Source organism: Myotis nattereri (genome assembly GCF_964212035.1).
Source record: "Myotis nattereri genome assembly, chromosome: 12".
In the NCBI taxonomy this organism is placed as follows: Eukaryota; Metazoa; Chordata; class Mammalia; order Chiroptera; family Vespertilionidae; genus Myotis; species Myotis nattereri.
Genome location: NC_138087.1, coordinates 81,160,623 through 81,185,261, shown reverse-complemented (window position 1 = coordinate 81,185,261; position 24,639 = coordinate 81,160,623). Strand labels below are relative to the sequence as shown.

Below are 24,639 nucleotides of genomic sequence, written 5' to 3'. Positions count from 1 at the left end.
TGCGCGCCCCCGCCGGGCTAATTAGCAGCGCGGTTTGTTTACAAACAAGGGCGCCCTGCAGGTGCGCGCCGCCCCGGCTGTGCGCGGCCGGGTTCCAGGGCGACCCCAAACCCCGGGCTCGGAGACCCCGGATGCGTTGGGCGGCGGGCAGGCGGGCGATGGCCGCGCTCCCGCCATTTCCACGCCACCCGGGGGCACCAGGAAATTCGCCCGAGGAGCTCGTCCCCTGCACCGGAGGGAGGGCCGCCCGGGGTCCCCGCCCCGTCGCCGGGGTCGGAGGGGTGGGTGGGCGCCCCGCCCCAGCGCGCCCCCCGGGCCGCGTCCGCGGGGCGGGTGGCGGGCGGGGGCGCGCGGGGTGGGGCGCGGCGCCGGCGGGGCCGGGACATGTAGTCCGCGCGCCGCCGCCTCCCCTGGGCAGCCCGGGCGCGGTCCCGGCCGCGGACTACGACTCCCGCCAGGCTCCGCGGCGCAGCGCATGAGCCCCGCTCGGCTCTGGCGCGTCTATTATGCTGCCGGGGCCGGCGAGCCAAAGAGGAGCCGGCCGCGCGGGCCGGGAGGGGACGGCCGCCGGAGCCGCCGAGGCCAAGTACGCCTTTCTCTTGCTTCCTTGCGCGCGCGGGGCGGCGGGCGGCAGCGGGCCGGGCGGGCCGGGCAGCGCGGCCCCGAGTCCCCGGCGCAGGCCGCCGGCGCGTCCGGGGAGCCGGGCGCCCCAGCCTCTGCCGCCGCCGCCTTTGTGCGCGGCCACGATGCAACAAAGCGCGGCGGCCGCCCGGGCCCCCTCTCCTCGCCCTCCGCCCGCTCCCTCCCTGCTGGCCGCGTCCCGGGCTCGGGGGCGTCGCCGCGTCCTGGGCTCGGAGGCGTCGCCGCGGCCGGGGCGCGTAGCCTGGAGTTGGCACGACCCGCGCCAGCCGGCCTCCCGTGCGCCCAGCCTCACGGAAGGGATTTTTCCCCCCTTTCCTCTGCCCGCCATCTTTTGGAGGGGAAACGGGGGAGGACGCGGCGGGGAAGGTGCGCGGCGCGTCCCGGGCCGCGCCGGGCGCTCCGGCGCCACTTTCTTTGCGCGCCCCGCCCGCCACGGTTCCCCGCCGCCGCCGGGAGGCTCGCGTTGGGGCCGTGGACGCGGCCAGGGCGAGGGGCGAGGCCAGGCCCGAGCCCGGCTCTGCGCGGCCGCCCAGAGTTAGAGGCCAGCGGGCGGCGTGGCTTAGGGCAGCGCCCTCTCAGAGTTAGGGGCCCAGGGCCGAGTTGGAGCCCCTTTGCAGGGTCGCAGCAGCCGGGCCGGGAGGAGACGCAGTTCCCGTTTTGAAATCAGCCTGAAAAGCGCTTAATCCGCGCGAGGGCGAGTTAGAGCGGGAGGAGCGGGCGCTGCTGCTTTCCCTCCTCGGGGGTGGGCCTGTTACAAGCCCATCGGGGAGCAGTGCTCGCCCCGGACCTCCGATGTCCACATGTTCCTCGTGAATAAAGCTGGGTGCTCGGGGAAGGCGATCCCCTCTCCACAGGTTGCTCCTGCGGGGGCAGGGCCCGGGGGGGGGGGGCTTGGGAAACCTTTTTCTCGGGGCCAGGGGTAGTTTTGCAAAGATAAAAAGTGGGGGCACTGCACGGGGACCCCCTGGACGGTCCCCTGGTTTATCTTGTGAGTTCTCTCCCTTGGGCCCAATCCCTGAGTGTCCTGCGACCCTTATTTTTGGCCAGAAGCTTTCTGTCCAGAATTTCATAACGTGCCCCCACCCGGTCCCTGTGTTAACCGGGCTATGGGCTGCAGAGTTGGGGGTGCGTGTGTCCGTGGGCTAACTCCAGGCTGGAGAGGCCCCCCCCTCCCTGTCTCCAGGCCCTGCCCCTCCCCTGCTCCCCCTTTTCCCCTCCCCACTGAGGGCCGGTCGGAAGGTTCTTTATCCCTTACTCTTCCCTGAAAAGTGGGGCTCTGTTCCTGGGTCCACCGAGTGGCCGGAGGGGAGCCTGGAGCCTGTGCGAGGTGTGGCATTCTTCTGGGCGAATTCTTCTTTTAAAGGCTTTTAAGGAGACTCCAGAGAAGGCCTGAGCCCCTGGGGGGGGGGGCTGGGGGAGGGGGACATGAGCCCTGGGGAGTTAGGGACTCCTTCCTGACCTTCCCTGCAGCTCTGAATGCGGGCCTTTTATTTGCAAATAAAGGTCTGAGTTCTCCCTTTTCGGCCTTGAGGTCTTGATGTGCTGGTAGTTACAGATCCGGAGAGACTGGGCACGCACTGTGCCTGGACGGGAGGTGGGGGCATTTCTCTGACCTTTCTGGTAACTTGGGGGCCCCATGCCTGGGCCTGGGCATCTGGAAACGCCTCCCAACAGCTCCTGGGGCTTAGAGGCAGCCCCCGCGGGGTCCAGGGAGGAGGGGCTCCTGGGGTGGACGGTAGGCACCTGGTGGTGGCGACTTTGTTTCCGGGAACTGGAATCATTGCTGTTCTATGGCAGCTCACGTGCGCCTGGGAAGTGAGCTTTGCATAAAGGGGTTTGTAAACACAACTCCCGCCTTCCACTCCGTGGCCGGAAAGTGAAAGTGTGTGTGTGTGTGGGGGGGGCACCCCGCTCACCTTCCACCCTGCTTCCTACCTTCCTATGGGCTGGCGAGTTGCCAGCGGACTGTGGCGAGCTGCACGCCACTTCCTGGTTGTTGGGGGAGAGCGTGCATTCCCTCGGGGAACGGGGGAACGGAGAAGGGGGGGGGGATCCAGAGTGGAGTTGACTAACAGGTCCCGCCTAGGTTCCCTAGGTCCCCAGCACCCAGCCTGGCTGGCTTCCTGTCCACGGCTGGTGGGCCTTGGTGTCCTGTGTCCCTTACTTTTGGCCAAAGCTTTCTGCCCAGAATTTCATAATGTGCCCGCCCCCCCTCGCCCCAACACAGCTTTGGCGGGGAACTTGCCTGAGGCGGCTATGCAGGTGTCTTGGTTTGGGGGCCGTTCTAGCGCTTGGTTCAGCGGTTTGGGTGGTGGGTGGCCTGTCGGGAGCCCCGCTCCACCCACGGGCAGGCCCAGGTGCCTGGCGTCTGCGGGTGATGCCACCTGGCAGCACCCTTTCTGGAAGGGAAGCCTAGTGGCTTGTGGCGGAGGGCAGGGCCCTGCCGGCTGCACCTGTGCCATCGGGGAGCTTGGGGGGTGGGGGCTGGCGACTCTGGTCCGCCTGGGTGCCCTCCACCCCGCCTGCCCCCTGCTTCAGGAGGTCAGCAGGTGTCTGGGTCAGGGGTACTGGCCACGGCCCAGGTGGGGACTGGCGCCTGGAGCTGCCTCGGTGTCCCCGTGGCCTGCACCCCTGCCGGCAGGGAAGCTCGGGCTCCTAAGGGCGGAGTCACGGGTCAGGATCCCTCGCAGGCAGGGTGTTAGAGCAGGGACCACGAAACGGCCTCGGCTCTCAGCTCAGTGCCCTGGCTGTGTGCCCCACCTGCCGGCTTTTAGCTGTTGTATGCGGGAACCAGGTCTAATCTGCCCCCTTTTTCCCCTTTGTTGTTTTTGTGAATCCTCACCCAAGGATGTTCTTACTGGTTTTGGGGGAGAAGGTAGAGGGGGAGACAGACAGACAGCAGTGTGAGAGACACATCGCATGGTTGCCCCCTGCACCGCCCTGACCCAGGATTGAACGTGCAGCCTCAGTACGTGCCCTCTAACCACGGAGCACACCAGCCAGGGCCCAGTTTACCTCCTTTTTAGGGTCTTTCCAGCCTCGAGTTAGAGCCGGCCAGGAGCTGTTTTGGGGGAGCCCCCTACCCCCTTGCCACAGCCCCTGCAGTGTGGGGACAGTCGTCAGGCCGGGTCAGTGAGGTGCTTGGGGAAGTGCTTGTCCAGCTCCGGGGAGTGTCCCCTGGGGCAGGGGCATGTCGGTGTCCCTTAGTCTGCGTTCTCCCACGTCATGGGAGCTGGGCGTGTGGCCAGCGTGGCAGCATTTCCAGGGTGATGTTTAGGAGGTGATGGCGGGGCCAGAGTGGGGGCTCGCGAGTGTCTTGTCCTGAGGACGTTGGCGGGCACTCCTGGTGCCAGCCCAGTGCTGGGCGGGGAGCCGGGCTCTGCTGGCTGCGGATCCAGATAAGGCAGGCACCCCTCTGCCCTGTCATCCCAGCTGCCTCCAGGTTGACCCCGCCACGTGTAGGTCTTAGGGGGGGAGACTCACATGACTGCGTCACTGTTGCCCGGGATGACGGGAGCCCCCTACCCCCCTCCGCCCCGTGCAGGCAGCCGAGGGCAGAGGGGGCCACAGCGAGTAAAGCCTGTGGAACGGCGTGGCCCGCACGCCAGCACGTGGGCTGTAGTGAGCATCCCAGCCCTGGTGGCTGCGGCTTCGGTGGTGGGAGGGGTGCTGGCCTCTGAGCCCTTGGGTGGGGTTGTCAGTGGGGGTGGAGGGTGGGGCGGGGCCATGCTATTGCCTACCAGAGACCCTGCTTTACCGAAGGCGGCGCCATCCTGGGTCCCACTGCGCCCATCATGCTGCTGACCCCGCGAGGCAGCAGGAGTGAGGGGCGGGCAGGGGCCCTGCTCTCGGCCGCATTTCTCATCTCCAGTGGAATGAGAGGGTCAGAGGCGTCGGTCGGGGCGGGGCCGCTGCCCGGGGCCGAGGACGATGCCTGGCAGAGGACTGGAACCCCGTGGGACACCCCTTCCTCCGGCAGGTCTGGAACGCCCCGTGGCTCTCCCCAGCTCGGGGTTGCCGACACCTGCACGGGGCGGCGAGCGGGAAGGTGTCTGTCTGGGTGGCAGTCGTGGGCGAGGCTGGGCCTGGGCGCCAGTGTGCACGCCACCCGAGCAGGTGGCCGGTGGCCGATGCCTTGGCCCCAGGTCTGCGTGAGCCCTGGAAGCTCAGGTGTCCGCCCCTCATCCTCTGCGGCCCTGGGGGTCGGGGTCGGAGAGCAGGGCGGGCTGTGCGGGGACGGCTAGGCTTGGCGGGGGTGAGGGTGAGGGTGAGGGGCCAGGGGCCTCGTTGCGGGCAGCCGTGGCCTTCAGGCCCCGGTGGGTGCAGGTCCGGTGCTGGCCGCCCGGGTGCTGGTGGCTCAGCGCAGCACACGCTTGCTCCCGCCCCCTTCCTGTGACTGACAGGACCAGCAGCACCGGCACCAGGCACACCTGGCCGTACCTTTGTTCCAGAATTTTCCAGGGTCGGGGCAGCCTTAGGCGCGTTGAGCCTTGGTGCCCACAGGGCCGGGCCCGCCTGGCCTCTAGGGAGCTCTGCGGGCGGCCTGGGCCAGGGAGGATGGTCCTCTCTTCCCTCCGGGCAGTGGGCACAGGCCACGCCGTCCCCACTCACCTGCAGGCATTCCCCTTTGATCCCCACGAGGGGTCGCGGGGGCAGTGGTGGCCTGGTCTTGGGGAGGGGCCTGCAGGGGTGCCCGTGGGGCCGCTAGGCAGGTGTGATCTAAACCCAAGGGGCGCGGGGGCCCTGGTCGGGGCACCTTGCTGTGGGCAGAGGCCCCTCGGGCACCGCGTGCAGGCACTGTTTCCTGCTGGGCATGGCGTGCTCCCTGGGTGGGAGGTGGCGCCCAGTGGCGGGTGGGGGGGTCCTCACCTGCCCGGCTGCCCTCCCCGGGCCCCACGGACGAGACAGTTGGCTCCGTCTGTCACTGGCGCCGCCCTGCCCTCACGGATCCTGTTTCCTGAGGCTGAGGCTCCGGGGTGGCCGCTGGTCGGAGTGCCTGGGAGGCTGGCCTGGCGCCTGGGGTCTGGGAGCCCGGGCCACACTCCGAGTGGCCCTCCCGGCCTCGGCTCCTGCCCCAGCAGGATGGTCAGGCTTCCGGGGGGTGGCAGTGGGGGTCGGTCAGGGGTGAGTTTCCTCGTTCAGGGCCTGGCTCTGCCCCTTCACCTCTGAGCCTCCACGTGGAAGATGGAGCTCACGTGACCCCACCAGCTGGGCCAGGAGGGGGCACAGGGAGATGGGGCTGGAGTGATGCAGTGGGGAGCCCCCCTCAGGGGTACAGAGAGTGAGCCCCGCCCAGGAGCCTATGCATCTGAGCAGGCGGGTGGGCGGGGAGGCCCAGGTGAGCACAGCCCGCCCCTCGCCCTCCCCGGGCCCTCCTCTGAGGTGGTGCTCGCTCCCTGGCGCTCTTCCTACCTCCGCCTCCCCCTCCTGGGCACGGTCCCCAGTTCTCCCTCCCCGCAGGCCCTCGGGTGTCCCCAGGCTGGGAACCCCCTGAGGACCAGGCTCCTGTGGAGGTGAAGCCGCTTCTGTCCCTCCCCCAGCCCCAGCCCCAGCCCCAGCCCAAGGAAGGGCTCCTGGCTCTGGGCTGGGCCAGCCTGGGAACGCCCTCTTGGCCCAGCCCCGGCCCACCTTCCAGGCCTCGTCCCCTCCACCCCCAACCCCGCCTGGCTTGGCATCATGGCAGGAGGGCCGGTGCGGCTGCTGTCGAATTTTCTAGATTTTTAAAAAAATTGATTTTAGAGAGAGGGGGGAAGGTAGAGGGAGAAGGAGAAAAACGTAGATGAGAGAGAAACATCAATCGGTTGCCTTCCGCACCACGCCCCCAACCGGGGAGTGAACCTGCAGCCTAGGCGTGTGCCCTTGACCAGAAATCGAACCCGAGACCCTTGCGTGCGAGGGCCAACGCTCTAATAACCACTGAGCCACCCGCCAGGGCGCCTTGGTGGTGGTAGGCCTCCACGTCGCTGCGTCTCTGTCCTTTACTGGCTCAGTTTGGGGCTGAACCCTGGGGAGGTGCGGGGGTGGGGGTGCTGATCTCGTTTCTTCCTGGGAGCCGCACTGGCCTCCCTGGTCTTAGAACGAGGCCCTGAGCCCCCACCCAGGGAGGGCGGCCGGGGGACAGCGGCTCAGTGGGGTGGCGTGCCCGTGCTTTGCGCCGACAGGTGGGCCCTGTGGGGACCTGTCGGGCAGGCCCAATGGGGCGGGTGTGGCCGGCAGGACCCCAGGGCGGATGCGGTGCTGTGCCGAGCGCTCCTTCTTGGGGAGCATGCCCTCCGCTTCCCCTTTAGGGACACTCGGGGCTGCGGGGCCGGTCCCCACGCCCGGGCAGCGCCCCCGCCCTCGGAGGAGGAGACCCCGCCCCAAGGTACCGGCCTGCTGACCGAGGCGCCATGGGAGCCCCAATCCTGGCCGGACTGGTTGGTTTGTGTTTTGAGTATTTTTTTCAAAATAGAAATTCCTTCACACTTTTTTTTTTTTGTAAGTGTCTTTATTGATTTCAGAGAGGAAGGGGAGGGGGGAGAGACATCCATCCATGATGAGAGAGAAAAATGGACCGGCTGCCTCCTGCACGCCCCCCACTGGGGATCGAGCCCACAACCCGGGCCTGTGCCCCGACCAGGTATCGAACCCTGACCTCCTGGTTCCTAGGCCGACACTCAACCGCTGAGCCCCGCCGGCCGGGCCTTCCACTTTTCTCTCTTCACGAAGGTAACACGTTCTCAGAAGAAAACCTATTTGTTCAGAAATGAAGCAGAAAGAGCGAAGGCAGCCTCGGGCGCCGGCATGCACTGTGGGCGTGGGGGCCGAGGGGGCCCGGGTTCCCACCGTCCCCCTGCCTCCCGGTGGTCTCCTTTGCTCTTGTCCACACCTGCGGCGTCACTGTCCGGTCTAGAGAAGCGTCCAGGGGACAGGCAAGGCCAGGCTTGCAGGGGAGATGCCTGGAGGTGACCGGTCCTTGGGCCTGGCCAGGCTGGTGTGTGGCTGCACCCCGAGGCCCCTCTGCCTGCCCGGCCGCTGTGCTGCTCCTGGGCGCCCCCCAGGTCGGGGATGCGTCCCGTGGCCGTGGCCGGCTTCCTGCTCGGCCGCAGGTGTGGAGCCGTGGTGGGAAGAGGGAGGGAGGCTGAGGGCCAGGCCAAGCGTGTCCCTGAGTGAGCCGCGCCTGTCTGTCCTTGAGCTTGGAGGAGGCCGGTCTGCACCTGGGCCAGCAGCCTTGGACCCTCCTGCGGGCCCCGTGTTCCCAAGGTCACTCTCGGCCCCTGGCTCCCAGGGCCGTGTGGCAGGTCTAGGGACCCATCAGACACCTGGGGCTGACTGCACTGGGAGCCCAGAGCTGGGCTTGGCACCGGGATGTCCGGGGCTCTGGGAGGTTTGGGGAGGCCCTGGCGGGAGGTGGCGGCGGAGCAGAGGGCCTGAAGGAGGCGAGGGTGTGGTGAGAGGGTGTGGCCATTGCGTCCCTGCAGCCAGGACAGGAGAGGAGCCACGGGGCCCAGTGCGCCCTGCAGGCCAGGTGGGCGGTGCTTTCCTGCAGAGGGTCTGAGTGAGGAGGGCCGACCCCCGGAGGTTCATGGCGATCCCAGCAGGAGGCGGGGGCGCTGAGACCGGAAGTGGTCACACTCTGGCCGAGTTCGGGTTTGCCCACCTGCTGGACCTGCTGGCACTGGGCGCAGGGCAGCGAGGTGTTGATGACCCGGGCGCGTGCCAGGCTTGGGCTTTCTGTCTGGTGGTGAAGGCGCAGCCTCATCACTGTTGGCACCAGCCGAGACGGCTGACCTGCCCACTGAGCCACCCTGCAGACCGGGTCGCTGCCCCGGGGCTGTGAGGTCGAGGAGCGCGGGCACCACTCACTCCGGGAGGCCGTGGAGGAGGGGAGCCGGGCTCCCCGGGTGGTCGGGAGGTTGGCGTGCGGGTGAGAAGTGCCTGGTGGATGGTGAGCCCTTTCCGCTCGGGGTGGCAGGGCCAGAGCGTAGGGTGCCAGCCAGTGTCTCGCAGTCAGCGCAGGGACAGCCTCAGCTGGCGTGCCCGCAGTCGTGGCGCAGACACGCCACATGGCCCATTGCAGGCTACCGACAGGGTGCTCACCAGCTCCGGGTTCCACTGAGTGTCACAGCCTGGCCGCCATCACAAACCCACAGCCGTTCTCGCGGTTACGGTGGAACCTCGCTCGCTCGAGGATCTGCCTGGCAGGCTCGGCTCTGCGGGGTCGTCGCTCTGCCTGTGGATCCATCGCTCCCTAATCCTTTAGGGCCTGTAGGATTGCCCGGCCCACTGCGGTGGAGTCGGCCCCGGCGGCGGGCAGTGAGCCGGGCCGGGTCCTTGGCCCCCACCTGGACAGGCAGCTGCCTCCCCACCCCTGCGCTGCCCAGGTGGTGCGTACTCAGTTGGCCTTTTGCCACCGAGTCTCTGTGCCCTGCTTGAGGCCCTTGAGTGGTTCTGTGGCAGGTGAGGTTGGTGTGACCAGGGCCGTGGGCTTTGCCACGACGGTGCGGTGTGCGGGGAGCTGGTGGTGGCTGGGCGAGGCGGCAGGGCCCCGGGTGACCGCCTTCCTCTGCTGTCCCTTCTCCCCCAGGTGCTGCCTGGTCGGGCCTGGAAATGGGATGTCGCGCCTCCGCGGGGAGGACGCGAGGGCCGCCCTGAGCCGCTGCTGCGACGGCCAGTGAGCACGCCCCCGGACGATGTCCACCACGGCGACGGCCGCCCCCACGGGGATGCCGGTGGCCACGGGCCCCGTGAACCCGCCCCCGCCCGAGGTCGCCAACCCCGCCAAGCCCGGCCGCAAGACCAACCAGCTGCAGTACATGCAGAACGTGGTGGTGAAGACGCTGTGGAAGCACCAGTTCGCCTGGCCCTTCTACCAGCCCGTGGACGCCATCAAGCTGAACCTGCCCGTGAGTCCGCCGCCCCGCCCCGCCCGGCCCCGGCTCGGCTCGCGGGCCTGCTGCGCTCCCGGCCTTGGTGCCCGAGACGTGGCTGGTGCTGGTGGGCCAGGCATGGCCCGTGCCTCCAGCGGGGGGACAGCTCAGAGCCCTTAGTGGCCAAGGAGAAGAGGGGCTACTTGGGGTACAGAGGAAGGGAGGGCGCTGCCCCGGTGCAGGGAGAGCCTGTGCCTCACGGTGACAGGAGGGTCCAGGAGCGAAGGCCCCCCTGTGTGCGCTCCGCGCCCCCCCCCCCCCCCCCCCCGTGCTCTCCGCTGAGCCGCCGGGGCAGTTGCTCAGAGCGGCCCAGGTGCTGACCCGCGTCCGGTGGCTTTCCTCCTCGTACCCACATAGCGGACCCTGTGTTTCAGGGGACGCCCTGGGTCAGCGCTTGGTAGCTGGGTTCTGGGCCCGGCCAGCCCTGCCCACCTGCGGGCCCTTGAGCGAGGTTTGGAATGCGGGCGGGGCTAGGGCCCATCCCCAGCGAGACAGCTCCGTGCCTCAGCCTGTGCCTCTCTGAGAACCTCCCTCCACGTAGAACCCCGTCAGCCAGAGGTCCCGAGCCGGCCGAGCGCTCACCCCAGACCACACGCCCACCTGCCCTCGGGGCCAGGCCCTGGCCAGCCCCGTCCCCGTGGCAAAGGCTTGGAATCGCGGGATGACAATGTTGAGTCCGTCAGTAACCCTCTGAAATCTCTCCCCTAGGATTATCATAAAATAATAAAAAACCCGATGGACATGGGGACTATCAAGAAGAGACTAGAAAACAATTATTATTGGAGTGCAAGCGAGTGTATGCAGGACTTCAACACCATGTTTACAAATTGTTACATTTATAACAAGGTGAGAAGACGCGGGCAGCGTGGGCCCCGAATGCCCCATGAGCCGCCCACCAGCTGGGGGGCACCTGGGCTGGCCCGGGCGCTTTGCACACTCGGGCCCCGATCCCCACACGTGACCCCCACGCACTGTGGGCCACGTCCCCGCGGGAGGGGGTGAGGCCTTCCAGAAGGAGGTGACACAGACCAAGCGCTTTATTTTTTTAAATGCGTTTTTACTGATTTCAGAGAGGAAGGGAGAGGGGGAGAGAGGTAAAACATCAACGGTGAGAGAGACTCATTGGTCGGCTGCCTCCTGCTCACCCCTTACTGGGGATTGAACTGTGACCTCCTGGTTCATAGGTCAGTGCGCAATCACTAAGCCACACCTGCTGGGGGTTCTTAATTTTTTTAAACAGTTTCCACATTAAAATTTACTCTTTTTACCTCCCTCCTGCCCCACCACAATTTCGTTACAAGTTTTACTCCCTGGTCTCAGAGAGAGGAAGGGAGAGACGTGGATTTGTTGTTCCATTTATTTGGGCATTCATGGGTTGGTTCTTGCATGTGCCTTGACCTGGGGTGGAACTCGCCACCGTGGTGCATGGGAGCGAAGCTCCAACCCACTGAGCCGCCCGGCCAGGCCTCTTAGCACAGCGGTCGCCAGCCTTTCAGACCGCACGGACCATGTCGGCGACCGCGGTCTTGTGTTTCTAAGTCGATGTTTCTGAGCTCGGCCAGCGTGTCCTGCAGGCGCGCGGCCTCTTCCCCGGCATGTAACCTCGGCTCTCCCGTGTCTTCAGCCCACAGATGACATAGTGCTAATGGCCCAAGCCTTAGAGAAAATTTTTCTGCAGAAAGTGGCCCAGATGCCCCAGGAGGAAGTTGAATTATTACCCCCCGCTCCGAAGGGCAAAGGCCGGAAACCGGCTGCAGGAGCCCAGAGTGCAGGTAACGGTGCGGGTGGTCCTTCCGTCCCAGGGCCAGGCCCTCGGCCACTCGGCTCCGCTCCCCGTCTGACGTCTGGGCAGTGGTGACGTGCACTCCAGGGCCCGGTCTCAGCCGTGGCCGCGGCCCGTCCGGGACACGGGGGCCTTGGTGGGGCCTGTCTGCCCTGGAGCATTCTGGGAGGAGTGGAGTCTTGCCACGTCCTCGTACTCCTCCCAGCCCTGGCTCCGAGGCCTCCTCTTCTGGAGTCCCTGCTGCCCCCTTCCCCCCCGAGGACGTTGCCCCTTTAGCCTTGTGTTCTCTCTGACGGGAGGGGCTGTGCCACCTGTTGGGGAGCCCTACGGTCTCACCTGGTCCCGGAACCCCGCAGGGAGGTGTGTCCCAATGAAGAGGCGGCCGGAGGTGGCCGAGCACTCGAGAGAGGCCGGGCGGGTCGCCAGCACTGCTGGCCGTGCCGGGTTGCAGGTGGGGACTGCGGGTGGTCTAGTAGCTCCATGCGGGTCACTCCGATGGCTCCTGATGGAGTCGGGGTTACCCCCACTTCTCAGGCGCTGGCCTGGCTCTTACCTGCCGGGCTGCGTGGCTTGTCCCGGCCGGAGAGGGAGGCCCTTACTTGTTGGGTGAGCACCCACGGAGGCGGCCAAGATGCAGGGCTCCTCCGTGTCTGGGGAGGCAGGGCTCCTCCGACATCGGGCCGGCAGAGGGGATGGTCCAGGAAGCTTCTGGAAGGACAGTGTTTGCCCCGCCTGCCCAGGAGCCTGGCTTGCTCAACCTCCTGTCCTGTCCTCAGGTTCGCAGCAAGTGGCGGCCGTGTCCTCTGTCTCCCCGGCGACCCCCTTTCAGAGCGTCCCCCCCACTGTCTCCCAGACGCCCGTCATTGCTGCCACCCCTGTGCCAACTATCACCGCAAACATCACTTCAGTCCCTGTCCCCCCAACTGCTGCCCCACCGCCTCCGGCGACGCCCATCATCCCCGTGGTCCCTCCCACGCCTCCCGTCATCAAGGTGAGCGTCCAGGGTTCCTCAGGGTTCCCGGATTTGGACGGGGGGCGAGGGGGCGGGGAGCGGGCAGGTGGGGACTCTGCCGCCGTCCCTGGCCACCGGCCGTGTGCGTGTTGGGCATCGGGCGTCTGGTGCACGTGACTTCTGGATGTTTCTCGCCGGGCCTGTGATGCAGACGAGGCGACCGAGGCTCGGGGGCTGCAGGTCACATGGCTGGCGAGGGCAGGCTGCACTCGAACCCCAGCTTCTCTGCCCTGACACCCAGGCCTTGGCGGTGCACGGGGCCAGGTGGGGAAGGCGTGCGAGAGGAGAGTGGGAGGGTCCCGGCCCATCCTGCCCCGCCCTGCGCACACTCGGATTTTCAGCCATCAGCGTGGGGAGGGCGATCGCCTCCCCCTGCATCGTGTGCCCCTTAGTGTGAGCCCCTGCACCTTCGTCTCCCCGCTCACCTCTCCCCCTTTGTCTCCCTGCTCGCTTTCCTCCCCCCTCGCCTGGGAATCTTTCACGTGGGACTGCCCGGCCAGTCTGGGCTCGGCACAGGTGCTCCGGCCGGTCGGGGCTGGCGGCTGCCGTCCTGCTCACTCCCAGCAGCCGCCAGGCACTGACATGTGTCATCTTCTCCGGTTTGACCCTCGCAGCGACCCTCTGGGGCAGGCAGTGTTCCCCCATCTTACAGATGAGGAAGCAGGCGCTCAGAGGGTTAATGGCTCCCCGCAGGTAACATGCTCCTCCGTGGCCCCCTGACCCCCCGGCCTTCACTGCCTGCACTTCTGGACGGCTCCCGGCCCGGTCACCACTGCCCGCCTGGCTGGTGTTGGAGCATGTCCTGTTTGCCATGGCCAGACCAGCCTCCTGGGCCCCTGCGCACGTGCTTGGCATCCCTGGGTGCCCGTCAGGAGTTTGTGGAGAGCCAGCTCGGGCCCCTGGCAGCCGGGGGTCGGGCTCGTCTGGGGCAGCGACCGTGGTGGCTGTAGACAGCAGGCCTGTATGAGGCCATCCGCCCAGGCGCGCGTGGCTCGTGGCTCATGGCCTGTGGCCTCTGCCTGAGCTGAGATGCAGGAGCCGGCTGAGTGGTCTCGGGGACACCGCACCCCAGCTCGGGCACATGGCCGCGAGGCCCCAGGGCTGCTGTTGTGCCCAGAGAGACCTGCGGGCCCCGTTGCCCTGGCATTACACATGCTCTCACCGGACACACCCACTCCGGCTCGGGGTGTTTCAGCATCACGCCCCCACCCCAGGGGAGAAGCCCTCAGGGCTCCCGCTGCCTTCAGGGTGGAGTCCAGACCCTCCCCTCAGCCCTGCTGTCCCCGCCCCACCCGCATGCCTTGCCCTCTCCTGCTCCAGACAGTTGGCCTGGCGGGCGTCGGTTTTGAGGTCCTTGTTGGAACGTTCCCTCTGTCTCTGTCACCCCTGAGCCTGAGTCCTGCTTGGTGAGGATCCCGATGGCGGCCTTTCGGTCACGCCTGACCCGGAGCCCCTGGCGCAGCCGGCCCGGGTGCTGGTCGGGACGGGTGGATTGCATGCTGCCCCTCACGGCTCAGATGTGCCGAGCTGCTGGGGCCTGGGGCGCAAAGGGAGAGGGCAGCTCAGGGAAGGTTCCGAGTCCAGCCTCACCACTGCCAGCTGTGTGACCTTGGGCCGGCGACGCGGCCCCCTGAACCTCCGTCCCCATTGCGGGGGCAGCTGGGAGGATGGACGCGGCCGAGCCGGCATGGCTTTGCTCAGTGCCTGGCCGGGAGTCGGTGCTCCAGGGCAGTTGCCACGACTCAGTCTCAGCTGGCTTCGCCCTGGCGCTCACTGGTGGTTTTGCTGTCACAGAAAAAGGGCGTGAAGCGGAAAGCAGACACGACCACGCCCACGACGTCCGCCATCACCGCCAGCCGGAGCGAGTCGCCCCCGCCGCTGTCGGACCCCAAGCAGGCCAAGGTGGTGGCCCGGCGGGAGAGTGGCGGCCGGCCCATCAAGCCACCCCGGAAGGACCTGGAGGACGGCGAGGTGCCCCAGCACGCGGGCAAGAAGGGGCGGCTGTCGGAGCACCTGCGGCACTGCGACAGCATCCTCAAGGAGCTGCTGTCCAAGAAGCACGCGGCCTACGCCTGGCCCTTCTACAAGCCCGTGGACGCCGAGGCGCTGGAGCTGCACGACTACCACGACATCATCAAGCACCCGATGGACCTCAGCACCGTGAAGGTGCGGGCGCCGGGCGGGGCGGCCTCGGCTGGGCATGCGGCTCCCTGGGCCGCCCGCAGCCCCCGCAGGGAGGGTGCTCTGCCCGGCGGCGCTGAGCTTGCAGCTTCCTGTCCTCCAGCCCCTTGATCCCCACTTCCTGTTTCCTTCACTTTCCTCCATCCCCGTCCCGGAGCGCTGCAGGTTTCTGTAACGGGGCGGGGGGCGGGGGGCGGCGGGGGGGCGCGCGAGGAGGCCCTCCCTGTGGCCACGCCCTCACCAGACAGAAACGGGTCCGAGTTGAAACCCAAGCCTGGCCCGCAGCTCCCATGCAGGGCTTCCTGCCCGGGGCTTCTCTGGGCTCACATGGGGGTAGGCGTGTGAGCAGGGCCATCTGGCTGCGCCTGGGACGCTGGGCAGTGCCCCTCACGTCCCGTCGCCGTCTGTTACAGAAGAAGATGGACAGCCGCGAGTACCCGGACGCACAGGGCTTTGCGGCCGACATCCGGTTAATGTTCTCCAACTGTTACAAGTACAACCCGCCCGACCATGAGGTGGTGGCCATGGCCAGGAAGCTGCAGGTAACCTGGGCGCTCTCGGGGGTCGGAGGTGCGGTCCGCTGGGCGAGGTGGGGTCCGCAACTCCGGGTGGGGCCCTAGGGGAGACCCCGGTGTCTCAGGACATCCAGTGGGAGGCCCGGAGCCGTGTCCATTGACGTGGTGGCCCAAGTGCTGGCCGGCCGCCACCTGCTTCCTGCCACTTGGTGCCAACAGCCCCCTCAGCCTCCCGGGAGCTACAGACTCGGGTGGGGGCAGCGCGCAGGACATTTCGGCCGAGGGGGCGGGAGAGGGCCGGTGTCGCTCCTGCAGCCTCGCTGACCGGCGGTCTGGCCAGTTTCTGCGCGGGGGGTGAGGCCTTGGGGCTGCGGCGGTGGACTCTGAGGGGACGGTGGCCTGGGCAGCACGTGGGAGGAAACCGCTGTGGGAGGGCGGGCGTCCAGGGCTCAGGCAGCTCCTGCTCTCTCGCAGGACGTGTTTGAGATGCGGTTTGCCAAGATGCCGGACGAGCCGGCAGAGGCACCCGCGCTGCCGGCCCCCGCAGCCCCGGTGGTGAGCAAGGGCACGGAGAGCAGCCGCAGCAGCGAGGAGAGCTCCTCCGACTCGGCCAGCTCGGACTCGGAGGAGGAGCGGGCCACGCGGCTGGCGGAGCTGCAGGAGCAGGTGAGCCTCACGCCCTGCCAGCGGCCCCGGCGGTCCTTCCCCGCAGCGCCGGGGGGCAGGGACCAGGAAGCGCTGCTCTGAGGCCCCGCGTCCTGCCTGCCAGCCTGGCCCGCAGTGCTCCGGAGCTGTGGTGGGCCCGGTGCCTCGCGCTGCCCGGGAAGGGCCTGGCAGGAAGGCTCTGGCAGCAGCCACGCGGGGTGCAGGCTCTCGTGGGAATGAGGCTGCCCTGCCCTGGCCTCTGACCCGGGGCCCCCTGCCCCACTCTCCTCATTTTCAAGTTGGGGCCAATGCTCCTGGCGGCCTGAGCTGTTCTGGCGATGGACTGAGAAAAACGTGAATTGTTTCCCCGCATCAGGCAGCCGGCAGGTGCCTGACATCTGGGGTTCTGGCAGGGAGAGGAGCAGAGTGGGTGGGCCTTTGACTTTGACCTGAGCCTCCTCGGAGATGACACTGCCGGGAAGACGGCTGAGCGTGGCCTGCCCCCCGCCCCTCGTGCCCGGGGGCTGCCGGGATGAGAAGCTTAGCACGCTGCCAGCGCGCGTCGGCACCGGACCCTTCCACCCCTGGACCTGCTGTGAACACCGCCTTTGTGCAGCTGTTTCAGCCTCTGTCTGCCTCATCTAAACAATAAAAACGAATAAGAAAACCGTCAGCCACCATTTACCGAGTCCTTACTGTGCCCCTGCCCCAGGCTGCGTGTTTTATCACCAGGCTGGTCTTGCTGCTCTTTGCGCCGCCTGTGAACAGATGCCTTCCGCAGGTTACCTGGGGAAACAGGCCCGGCGACGGGCCCGCTGGCACGGGCAGTGGGGGCAGAGCCGTGGCTCCTGGGCCGGTGTGGCCCCCGGTGCGAGGTGGCCAGGTGTGCCCGGGGCCCGCTCAGCGCCTGCTCTTTTGCAGCTGAAGGCCGTGCACGAGCAGCTGGCCGCCCTGTCTCAGGCCCCCGTGAACAAGCCAAAGAGGAAGAAGGAGAAGAAGGAGAAGGAGAGGAGGAAAAAGGACAAGGACAAGGAGCGGCACAAGGCCCGGTCCGAGGACGAGAAGAAGGCCAAGGCCGCCCCTCCCTCCAAGCCGGCCCAGCAGAAGAAGCCTCCCACCAAGAAGGCCAGCAGCACGACCGTGGCCAGCAGGTGGGCCCACCGTCGCCCTGGCCCTGGGAGCCCGGGCCTCGCGCCTTAGGGGCCGCGTGTGGCGGGAGGAGCGTTGGTGTGGGGCTCCGCGTGGCCCCGTGGCTGCGAGTCCTGGTGGCTCAGAGCCTCGGCCGTTACACGGATCTCAGGGCGGGGCGTTGGTGTCCTTGTCTTGTATCCCCCCCATGCCCTCGTCCACCTTTTCTTCCCCCCACCACCAGCACCACGAGACCATATATATATGTCCTATATAATAAAAGCCTAATATGCAAATGGACTGAACAGCAGAACAAGCGGTCGCTATGATGTGCACTGACCACCAGGGGGCAGACGTTCAATGCAGGAGCTGCCCCCAGCGTGCAGGCCCTAGGCCAGCCAAGGCAGGTGCCAGCAGGGGGTCCCCGATCGCCCTGCCAGTCACCCCACAGAGGGAGGCAACTGGTGGTGGTGGGGACCGGGGCCAGTGAGCAGGCCCCCAGTTGCCCCACCGCTCACCCGACAGGTTGGCCCTGATCGCAAGCCAGGTCTAGGGAACCCTAGCTGTGCATGAATTTCGTGCATGGGGCCTCTAGTGTGTGTATATATATGTCTATATGTACGTGTGTATTTTTTTTATTGCTTTCAAGAGGAAGGGAGAGGGAGAGATAGAAACATCCATGATGAGAGAGAATCGTTGATCGGCTGCCTCCTGCACGCCCCCCACTGAGGAACAAGCCTGCAACCTGGGCATGTGCCTTTGACTGGAATCCAACCTGGGACCCTTCAGTCTGCAGGCTGACGCTCTATGCACTGAGCCAACCAGCCAGGGCGAGACCTTTTCTCATATTTAATGCTATGCATTTCCATCTAAATGCTACCCCACAAATTTAAGAAGTGTGTTTATTTTCCAAATGTTTGGGGATTTTTCTGGTTTAATTCCATTAAGGTCAGTGATGAACACTTTCAAAGTTGTTAAGACTTGTTGTCTGGCCCAGCGTTGGTGAAGGTCCGTGTGCACTGGAGGAGAAAGTGTGTATTCTCCGCTGCCGAGTGGCCGTCAGTCAGGGAAAAGCAAACAACAGCCAACAGGCAGAAACCTGGTCAGGCTGACCCAGGTGGTTGTCGACGGGCTGGTCTCTGCTCCCGCTGACTTATTTGTTAATTGCCAAGAGGAAGTAGCCTAATCCCCCAGCTCCAGCTGTGGCTTTCCTGTATTTCTCTTGGATTCTGCTTCCCGTATTTTGGAAGCTTGGCGGTCAGGTGCACATGCCTGCAGGACGGCAACGTCCCCGTGGCCAGGTGGCCCTGTTGTCATCATGCAGCGTCCCTCTTTCTCCAATGACGTTCCTTTTTGTGACGTCTCCTTTGTCTGAAGTTAACTTCGCTTCTGTAGCTTTTCTTTGATCACTGTTCGCATGGTCGATTCCCCCCTCCCCCTTCCTTTTTACTTTGAACCTACTTCTGTCTTTATATTTAAAATGTAAGTCGGGTCTTTTTTTTTTTTTTAATATATTTTTATTGATTTCAGAGAGAAAGGGAAGGGGAGAGAGAGAAACATCTATGATGAGAGAGTATCATGGATAGGCTGCCCCCTGCATGCCACCTACTGGGGATCGAGCCCGCAACCCTGGCATGTGTCCTTGACCGGAATCGAACCTGGGACCCTTCAGTCCGCAGGCTGACGCTCTATCCACTGAGCCACACCAGCCAGGGCAGGTCTTGTTTCTTATACAACCTGCTCGTCCTTTTCTTTTCGTTGGTGTGTTTAGACTGTTTATATTTAATGTAACGGTTGGTGCCCTAGGGTCTCGGTTCACCATGCATCATGCCCTGTCTGTCCCCTGTTCTTACTCCTCGTCCCCTCAGCTGCCTTCTCGTGGCGGATTTGGACGTAGGCAGAGGTCAGTGTTTGACCTGCTGAGTTGGAGATGCCTGTGGGGCTCTGAGGCTAGTTGTTTCCTGGGTGAGGCCTGGAACCCAGCCGGCCGGGCGCAGCCTCAGGCAGCCAGCCTGGCTCCTCTGCTTGGGCCTCGCCTTGGGCAGGGGCCTCTGGAAGAGCCAGGAGGGGACGGAGCCGGACAGAGGGGAGGGGAGGGCCAAGGGGACGGGCGCCACGCCACACCGCTCCTTGCCTCCTGCCTCAGACAGCCGAAGAAGGGCGGCAAGCAGGCATCGGCCTCCTACGACTCGGAGGAGGAGGAGGAGGGCCTGCCCATGAGCTACGACGAGAAGCGCCAGCTGAGCCTGGACATCAACCGGCTGCCGGGGGAGAAGCTGGGCCGCGTGGTGCACATCATCCAGTCGCGGGAGCCCTCGCTCCGGGACTCCAACCCCGACGAGATCGAGATCGACTTCGAGACCCTGAAGCCCACCACGCTGCGGGAGCTGGAGCGATACGTCAAGTCCTGTTTACAGAAGAAGCAGAGGAGGCCGCTCTGTGAGTCGGGAGCCCGGCCTCGCAGGCCCCCCCCCTCCTCCGCGGTCCAGCCCCCCGCCCTCAGCCCCCTGTCCCTCCCCCTCCCCCTCCCCCACCCTGACAGCTCCCCTCGGCTTCCCCACAGCCACCAGCGGGAAGAAGCAGGCGGCCAGGTCGAAGGAGGAGCTAGCTCAGGAAAAGAAGAAGGAGCTGGAGAGGCGGCTGCAGGATGTCAGCGGGCAGCTGAGCAGCAGGAAGCCCGCCAAGAAAGGTACCGGCCGGCGGCGGGGGGGCGGGGGGGGGGACCGGGCGGGCGTGGCCGCAGACCCGGCTTGACTTGGTGGCTCCACCACGTCGCGAGGCCCGATTTCCTCGCTGTGAGCTGCCGCCCAGCGCCCGCCCCGCTCGGGGCTGGAGGCCCCCTTGGCTCACCCTGGGGAGGGCAGAGCGGTGCTCCTGCGCCTGCCTGCGCCCCTCACCCATGGGCAGCATCTCTGTGTCGGCAGGTGGGGGTGCTCAGCCCACCCACACCCCATCGGCTCCTCGTCGCAGATGGCGTTCATTTTTCCCGCTCTGGGGTGTTGGATGGTCGTATTGCCTCTGAGCTGTATATGTTTGTTTATTTTTATTTACTTATTGGCATATTTTTCCTAAGTAACTTCTAAGTGACAGTAGTACAGATGTCCCCCATCTGCGCTATATTCACTCACCACCCTTCCGACACCAGACGGTGGGGTTTTCTCAGCCAGTTGTCCAGTCTCCGACGCCACCTGGATACCCGGGAATTCAGTTCAGGCTGACACTGTCCTCAGAGTCAGTGCAGGCCCGTAGGGCGGGGCTCGGCCCACAAGGGCGCCCGCCTCGCACTCCAGGTGCGGTCCCGGCCTCCCGCAGCGCTGACCCACCTGCTGGCTGCACCCGAGGGTGCCCGAGACCCCCTCCTCCACGCGGTCACGTGCTGCACGGCTCGCAGAACTCAGGCAAACGCATTACCTCCTCTCAGGGCCGTGATACAGGGTGTGACCCAGGAGTGACAGCCAGGGCTGGGGACCAGGAGCTGCCTCGCCCTCTCGGACGGCCGCCCTCCCAGCTCCATGTGCTTCACCCCCCCCCCCACGGGATGGGGCTCCAAGTTCCCGCCTCCTGCATGGCTTGGTCCTCCTGGTGACCAGCCCCATCCTGTGGCAATCCGGGGGCCCCAGCCAGACACTCATTAGTATAAACTCGGGGTGACCAAAGGATCTTACAGATAACAAGACATTCTTACCCTCCGGGTGTTCAGGGGTCTCAGGACAGACCCACAGACGTCTCATGACCCACAGCCTCATTAGCGCCCCCTCCTCTTCCACAGACACGTGTAGACGCTCATCACGTGACCAGGCCGAGGCGTGGGTGGGTCGTGGCGTGTGTAGTGGGTGTGAAGCTGGATGCGCTGCAAACGCCGATGGGTGACGGCGTGGTGGAGCACGTGGCGGGGAGGGGGGCGATCCAGGGCCCGGGAACAGCCTCTCACCCGCTGCGTCTCCCCCAGAGAAATCGGGCGCCGCGCTCCCCGGAGGGCCCTCCCGGCTCAGCAGCAGCAGCTCCTCGGAGTCGGCGAGCAGCAGCTCCAGCGGGTCCAGCTCGGACAGCAGCGACTCGGAGTGAGGCGGCCGGGCCTGGCCACTCAGCCCGCGGCCCCCGCCCGCCGCCACGCCGACCGCCGCAGTGCCCCCTCCTACAGTCAATATACTCCTTCCGTTCACGCTGTGCAGGTCTCTCTGTCACCCAGTCCGGCCTCCGCCCTTGTCGCTTTCCTAGGTCAGAGGTCGTGGGTCCCGGACGACGAGACGGTGCGCATCCGCATCACGTCTTTTCTTTGCCACTGAGTCCGAGGGCTCGGAGACGACAGCTGCAGACGCTGGCCCGGTGGCCGCGGGAAAACGAGGACGATGCATCGGAGCGTCCCTCCCTGCAAAGCCCTGCCCCAGGCCCCCGGTTCCGGGAACCGCCTCCACGCAGTGTCTCCAAGGCCGTCCTGTGTCTGGAAGCTGTTGGCTTCGTCCCTTCCCCCCTGGTGTCCGAGGGCCGCCGCCTCCTGCAGGGGCCGAGGGCGGTTGGCCCGCGTGGGAAGTGGTGCTGGGCCAGGCGGGGTTCCTCGTGGCTCCAACTGAGCTTTGGGGGGGTTGGGGGGGGCACGGCCAGGGTCGTGCGTGGAAGGGGCTGTGGAGGTTTTCTGACCTTTGTGACGCCAGGAGCTCCCGGGTGGGGGTACAGAGGCTGCGTGTGCAGGTTTCATACACTGAAACTTTTACCTCAACTTAAAAAAAAAAAAAAAAAGAAAAGATAAAAAAAAAGGAGACTCTTTTGTAAGGTTCAGCAATTTTCTACGAAAGTCCCCCCTATGTGTGTCCCCACCTCGTCAGCGCTGCCGCGGCCGCACACTCCAGAACCGCTCTCCCACTCATGTATATATGAATACTTTATTTATTAACACCATTGGTCATTTTTTTAAAAAATAGAAAAGAAAAACAGAAAAGAAATGCATTAAAAAAAAAACAGCAGAGATGCAGGCCTCTGGGCCTGCGGAGCCCAGCGCTCCGGGTGCTAGTCCCTGCGGTGCTCCGGCGGCGGGCCGCGCTCTGTGTGTGTGTGTGACGTGACGGCGGAGACCGCCCGGCGCCCCGCCGCAGCTCGCCTGTCCCTCGGCTCGTGTAGGTGTTTTGTACTCTCCTGGTTTCCCTCGGACTGTTTTAAAAGAACCCGGTTTAGGGAAGCCCAGCTATATAATATAAACTTTGTAATCTGAGAGGGGGAAAATGTATAGTAAATCTAAGTCTTGATTTTTAACTTTCTATTGTAAAGAAAAGAATAATAATATACAGAGTTTAACAGAAGGTTATGTTCTGGTTTTGTGTTGCCCGGAGGCTCCCGGACGGCCTTTGAGCGCAGGGATGCCCGCACCGCCGGCCTGGGTTCCAAGCGCCGTGGCTCCGGCCAGGAATGCACGCTCGGCCTTCCCGCCCGGCCCCCCAGCCCTGGATGCGGGCCCCTCACCTCCAGGCCTCCTGGGGAGGCGCTGCGCCCCACTGCCCCATGCAGTCTTCCAGCCGCTCTCGGGGGGTCAAACAGCCTCCGGCTCCAGGAGGGCCCCCCCCCACAGGATTACACAGGGCCCCCTGCTCAAGCCTTTTCCATTCAGCAGAAATGGCTGAGACGGGGCGTCGCCCAGGCAGCCCACGGGGCGCTTCCCGTGTGGGTGCGGAGGTGCAGCCGTGGTGTGGTCTGTGCCGGTGCCGGTGGGGCTGGTCAGCAGTGCCCGAACAGGTGGCGACTGTAAGAACCGTGGCATGATCCCGCCCGCGTGAGCCCTCGTGGCTGTGGGTCCCCTCGTGGCCGTGGGCCCGCGGTGGCTCCGCTGAGGGCGCGGGGGGTGGGGTTCCATTTCCCTGACTCCTGGGGACTCCGACACTTGGTGAGTTCTGGGCCAGCTTGTTAAACTTTTAAGTTTTGTTTATAGGAAACATATAAGTGGGTTTTAAAACTTGCCGTTTTTAAAGTTTCCCTAGTTTTTCGAAGTGTTTTCTAAACAGGCCTTTGGTGGCATATTTAACCTATGACTAAGGAACCAGTGCCCGATGGGCGAGCAGGGTCTCACGTGATGCCTGGGGGCTCCCGTGGAGCGCCAGCCCCACACGGGGGTGGGGAGCGAAGGGTCACCCGTGGGAGCCGCTAGCGGGAGAAGCGCCTGGCCCCGGAGTTGAGCGCGGAAGGAGCCCTCTGGGCGGGACAGCGGGTTCTCAGGCCTCCCCGGGCGCTGTGCCTGCTGAGGCGCGTGGCTCATCGGTGCCGCGGTCCCTCCGGCTCTGTCCAGACCGCACAGCGCTGTCTCCCGTCCGGGCCCCTCCAGCCTCAGCTCACCTGCGGGTGTTGGTCACGTCCCTCTGTGCTGGGGAGGCTGCGGTTTGGGGGTGGGGGGGGCCTGCGTGCGTGGCCTGAGTCTGCCTAAGGGGAAGGACCCGCGTGTTAAGCTGGTTGGCCACGCGGAGGGAATGGCTTTGCAAACACCCTCGTGACTGACCTCGAGGGCCAAGGGCAGGCTGCACGCGTCCTGGGGCAGGACGGCGCCTCGCTCGCCACACACTGTAAGATACGTCGCCTTTGCGTTTGGGTTTGTTCTTTTGCGGATTCACGTCTTTCACAGTCGTTTGGGGAAAGCAGCCCCGCGTGACGCTTCCCGACGTTTTCCTTTTTATATTTAAAACGTTGCTTTTCTGTATGATGTGCATGCGAGTTTACCGTAACTTTTCTTAAACTTTTTAGTGCCGTTTCTAGTATATTCCTGTAAATGTCAGTTACTGAAAACGAGTCCATTGTACGTAGTTTTAGCTTGTTTGCTGCAATGCTGGCCTCCACACACAGAATAAAATGGTAGCAAGTGCTCCGATGTTTCTGGTAATCATGGACCCTTCTCCTGGGGCATTTGTTTTGTTTTCATAATAAAAGCAAAAAAAATAAAAAGAAAAAAGGAGGTGCCGTGTGTGCCTTTTCCTGTGCGGCTGGTGGCTCCGCTCTCCGGACGGTGGGGGTGGTCGGGGCGGGAGCACTCCCCCCAGCGCGCCCTGGCCTGGAGCTCTTGGTGGGAACACCCAAAGCTGCGCCCCTAACTCCGCCCCTCAGCCTGCAGCGAGGCACCCCGATAAGGGGCCCCTGGAACGCCCGCCCCCTAGAGTGCAGGTTCCCCCACCTTCCAGTCCTCGCTCCTGCACCTCTGTCTGCACTCGGGGTTCCTGAGGTTCCCAGGACTTCAGGTGCAGGCCCAGCAGACAGTCCCCCGAAACCACGCCAGACCAGATGGGTTCACGCACCGAGGCGCCCCCCCCTCCCCAACTTGGCTCAGTGGGGAATGGAGGAGGCGTCCTGACACCACTCGGCCGACCTGGCCAACCCAGGAAAAGGTTCTTGGCCCAAGGCCCGCCCCGTGACATCCCCCTCCATCCCCCTCCCAGGCTGTGCTGGCAGGTGCCCTGCCCGTTCCCACCCACACTCACCTGTCCAGACGGAGCCCCTCTCCTCCAGCCCCTCCCCGAGGACGGGTGGCCGTGTCCCCGGCTCCCCTCAGGCCGGCAGCTGTGCCCGCGTGCCCCAGTGCACGGTCACCTGCACACCGACCCGTGCAGACCCGCCATGGCCAGCGGGCCCCCAGGTGCTGCCTCCATGCCCGGGCCAACCCTGCCACCACCCAGTCTTCGGGCTGTGGGCGCAGACACTCCGGGTGCCCGAGCAGGACTGCGCCTCTGCCAGGGGTGAAGGAGGGACAGGCTTCCCTCCAGCTCCAGCGCTGCCTGAGGCAGCAGGTGGCCCAGAACCGTCAGCAGGGACCAGGCCTGGGCTGGACAGGAGCGTCTGGGGAAGCGGTGTGACCCC

The 24,639-nt window shown here is 65.4% G+C and overlaps 1 protein-coding gene across 2 annotated transcripts; it reads left to right on the top strand.

Annotated features, from left to right (window-relative positions):
* The first annotated feature begins 488 nt into the window (after positions 1–488).
* On the top strand, positions 489–23,740 carry BRD3 (bromodomain containing 3). 2 transcript variants are annotated; one of them, XM_081103311.1, is made up of 12 exons: positions 489–586; positions 9,209–9,527; positions 10,260–10,397; positions 11,230–11,323; positions 12,111–12,325; positions 14,141–14,512; positions 14,941–15,069; positions 15,517–15,708; positions 16,609–16,838; positions 18,962–19,254; positions 19,379–19,504; positions 20,765–23,740. In XM_081103311.1, the coding sequence occupies exons 2-12, from the start codon at positions 9,315–9,317 to the stop codon at positions 20,878–20,880; spliced, it is 2,118 nt and encodes a 705-aa protein (XP_080959437.1). In that variant the 5' UTR covers positions 489–586; positions 9,209–9,314; the 3' UTR covers positions 20,881–23,740. The 2 variants fall into 2 exon arrangements, with proteins under 2 accessions (XP_080959437.1, XP_080959436.1); XM_081103310.1 differs by having other exon boundaries at positions 11,176–11,323.
* The last annotated feature ends 899 nt before the right edge of the window (positions 23,741–24,639 follow it).

Coding starts and splice junctions, on each gene's coding strand:
- BRD3 (XM_081103310.1), top strand. CDS start 9,315: ATGTCCACCACGGCGACGGCCGCCCCCACGGGGATGCCGGTGGCCACG. Junction 15,070..15,516: donor CCATGGCCAGGAAGCTGCAG/GTAACCTGGGCG, acceptor GCTCTCTCGCAG/GACGTGTTTGAGATGCGGTT. Junction 16,839..18,961: donor AGCACGACCGTGGCCAGCAG/GTGGGCCCACCG, acceptor CTCCTGCCTCAG/ACAGCCGAAGAAGGGCGGCA.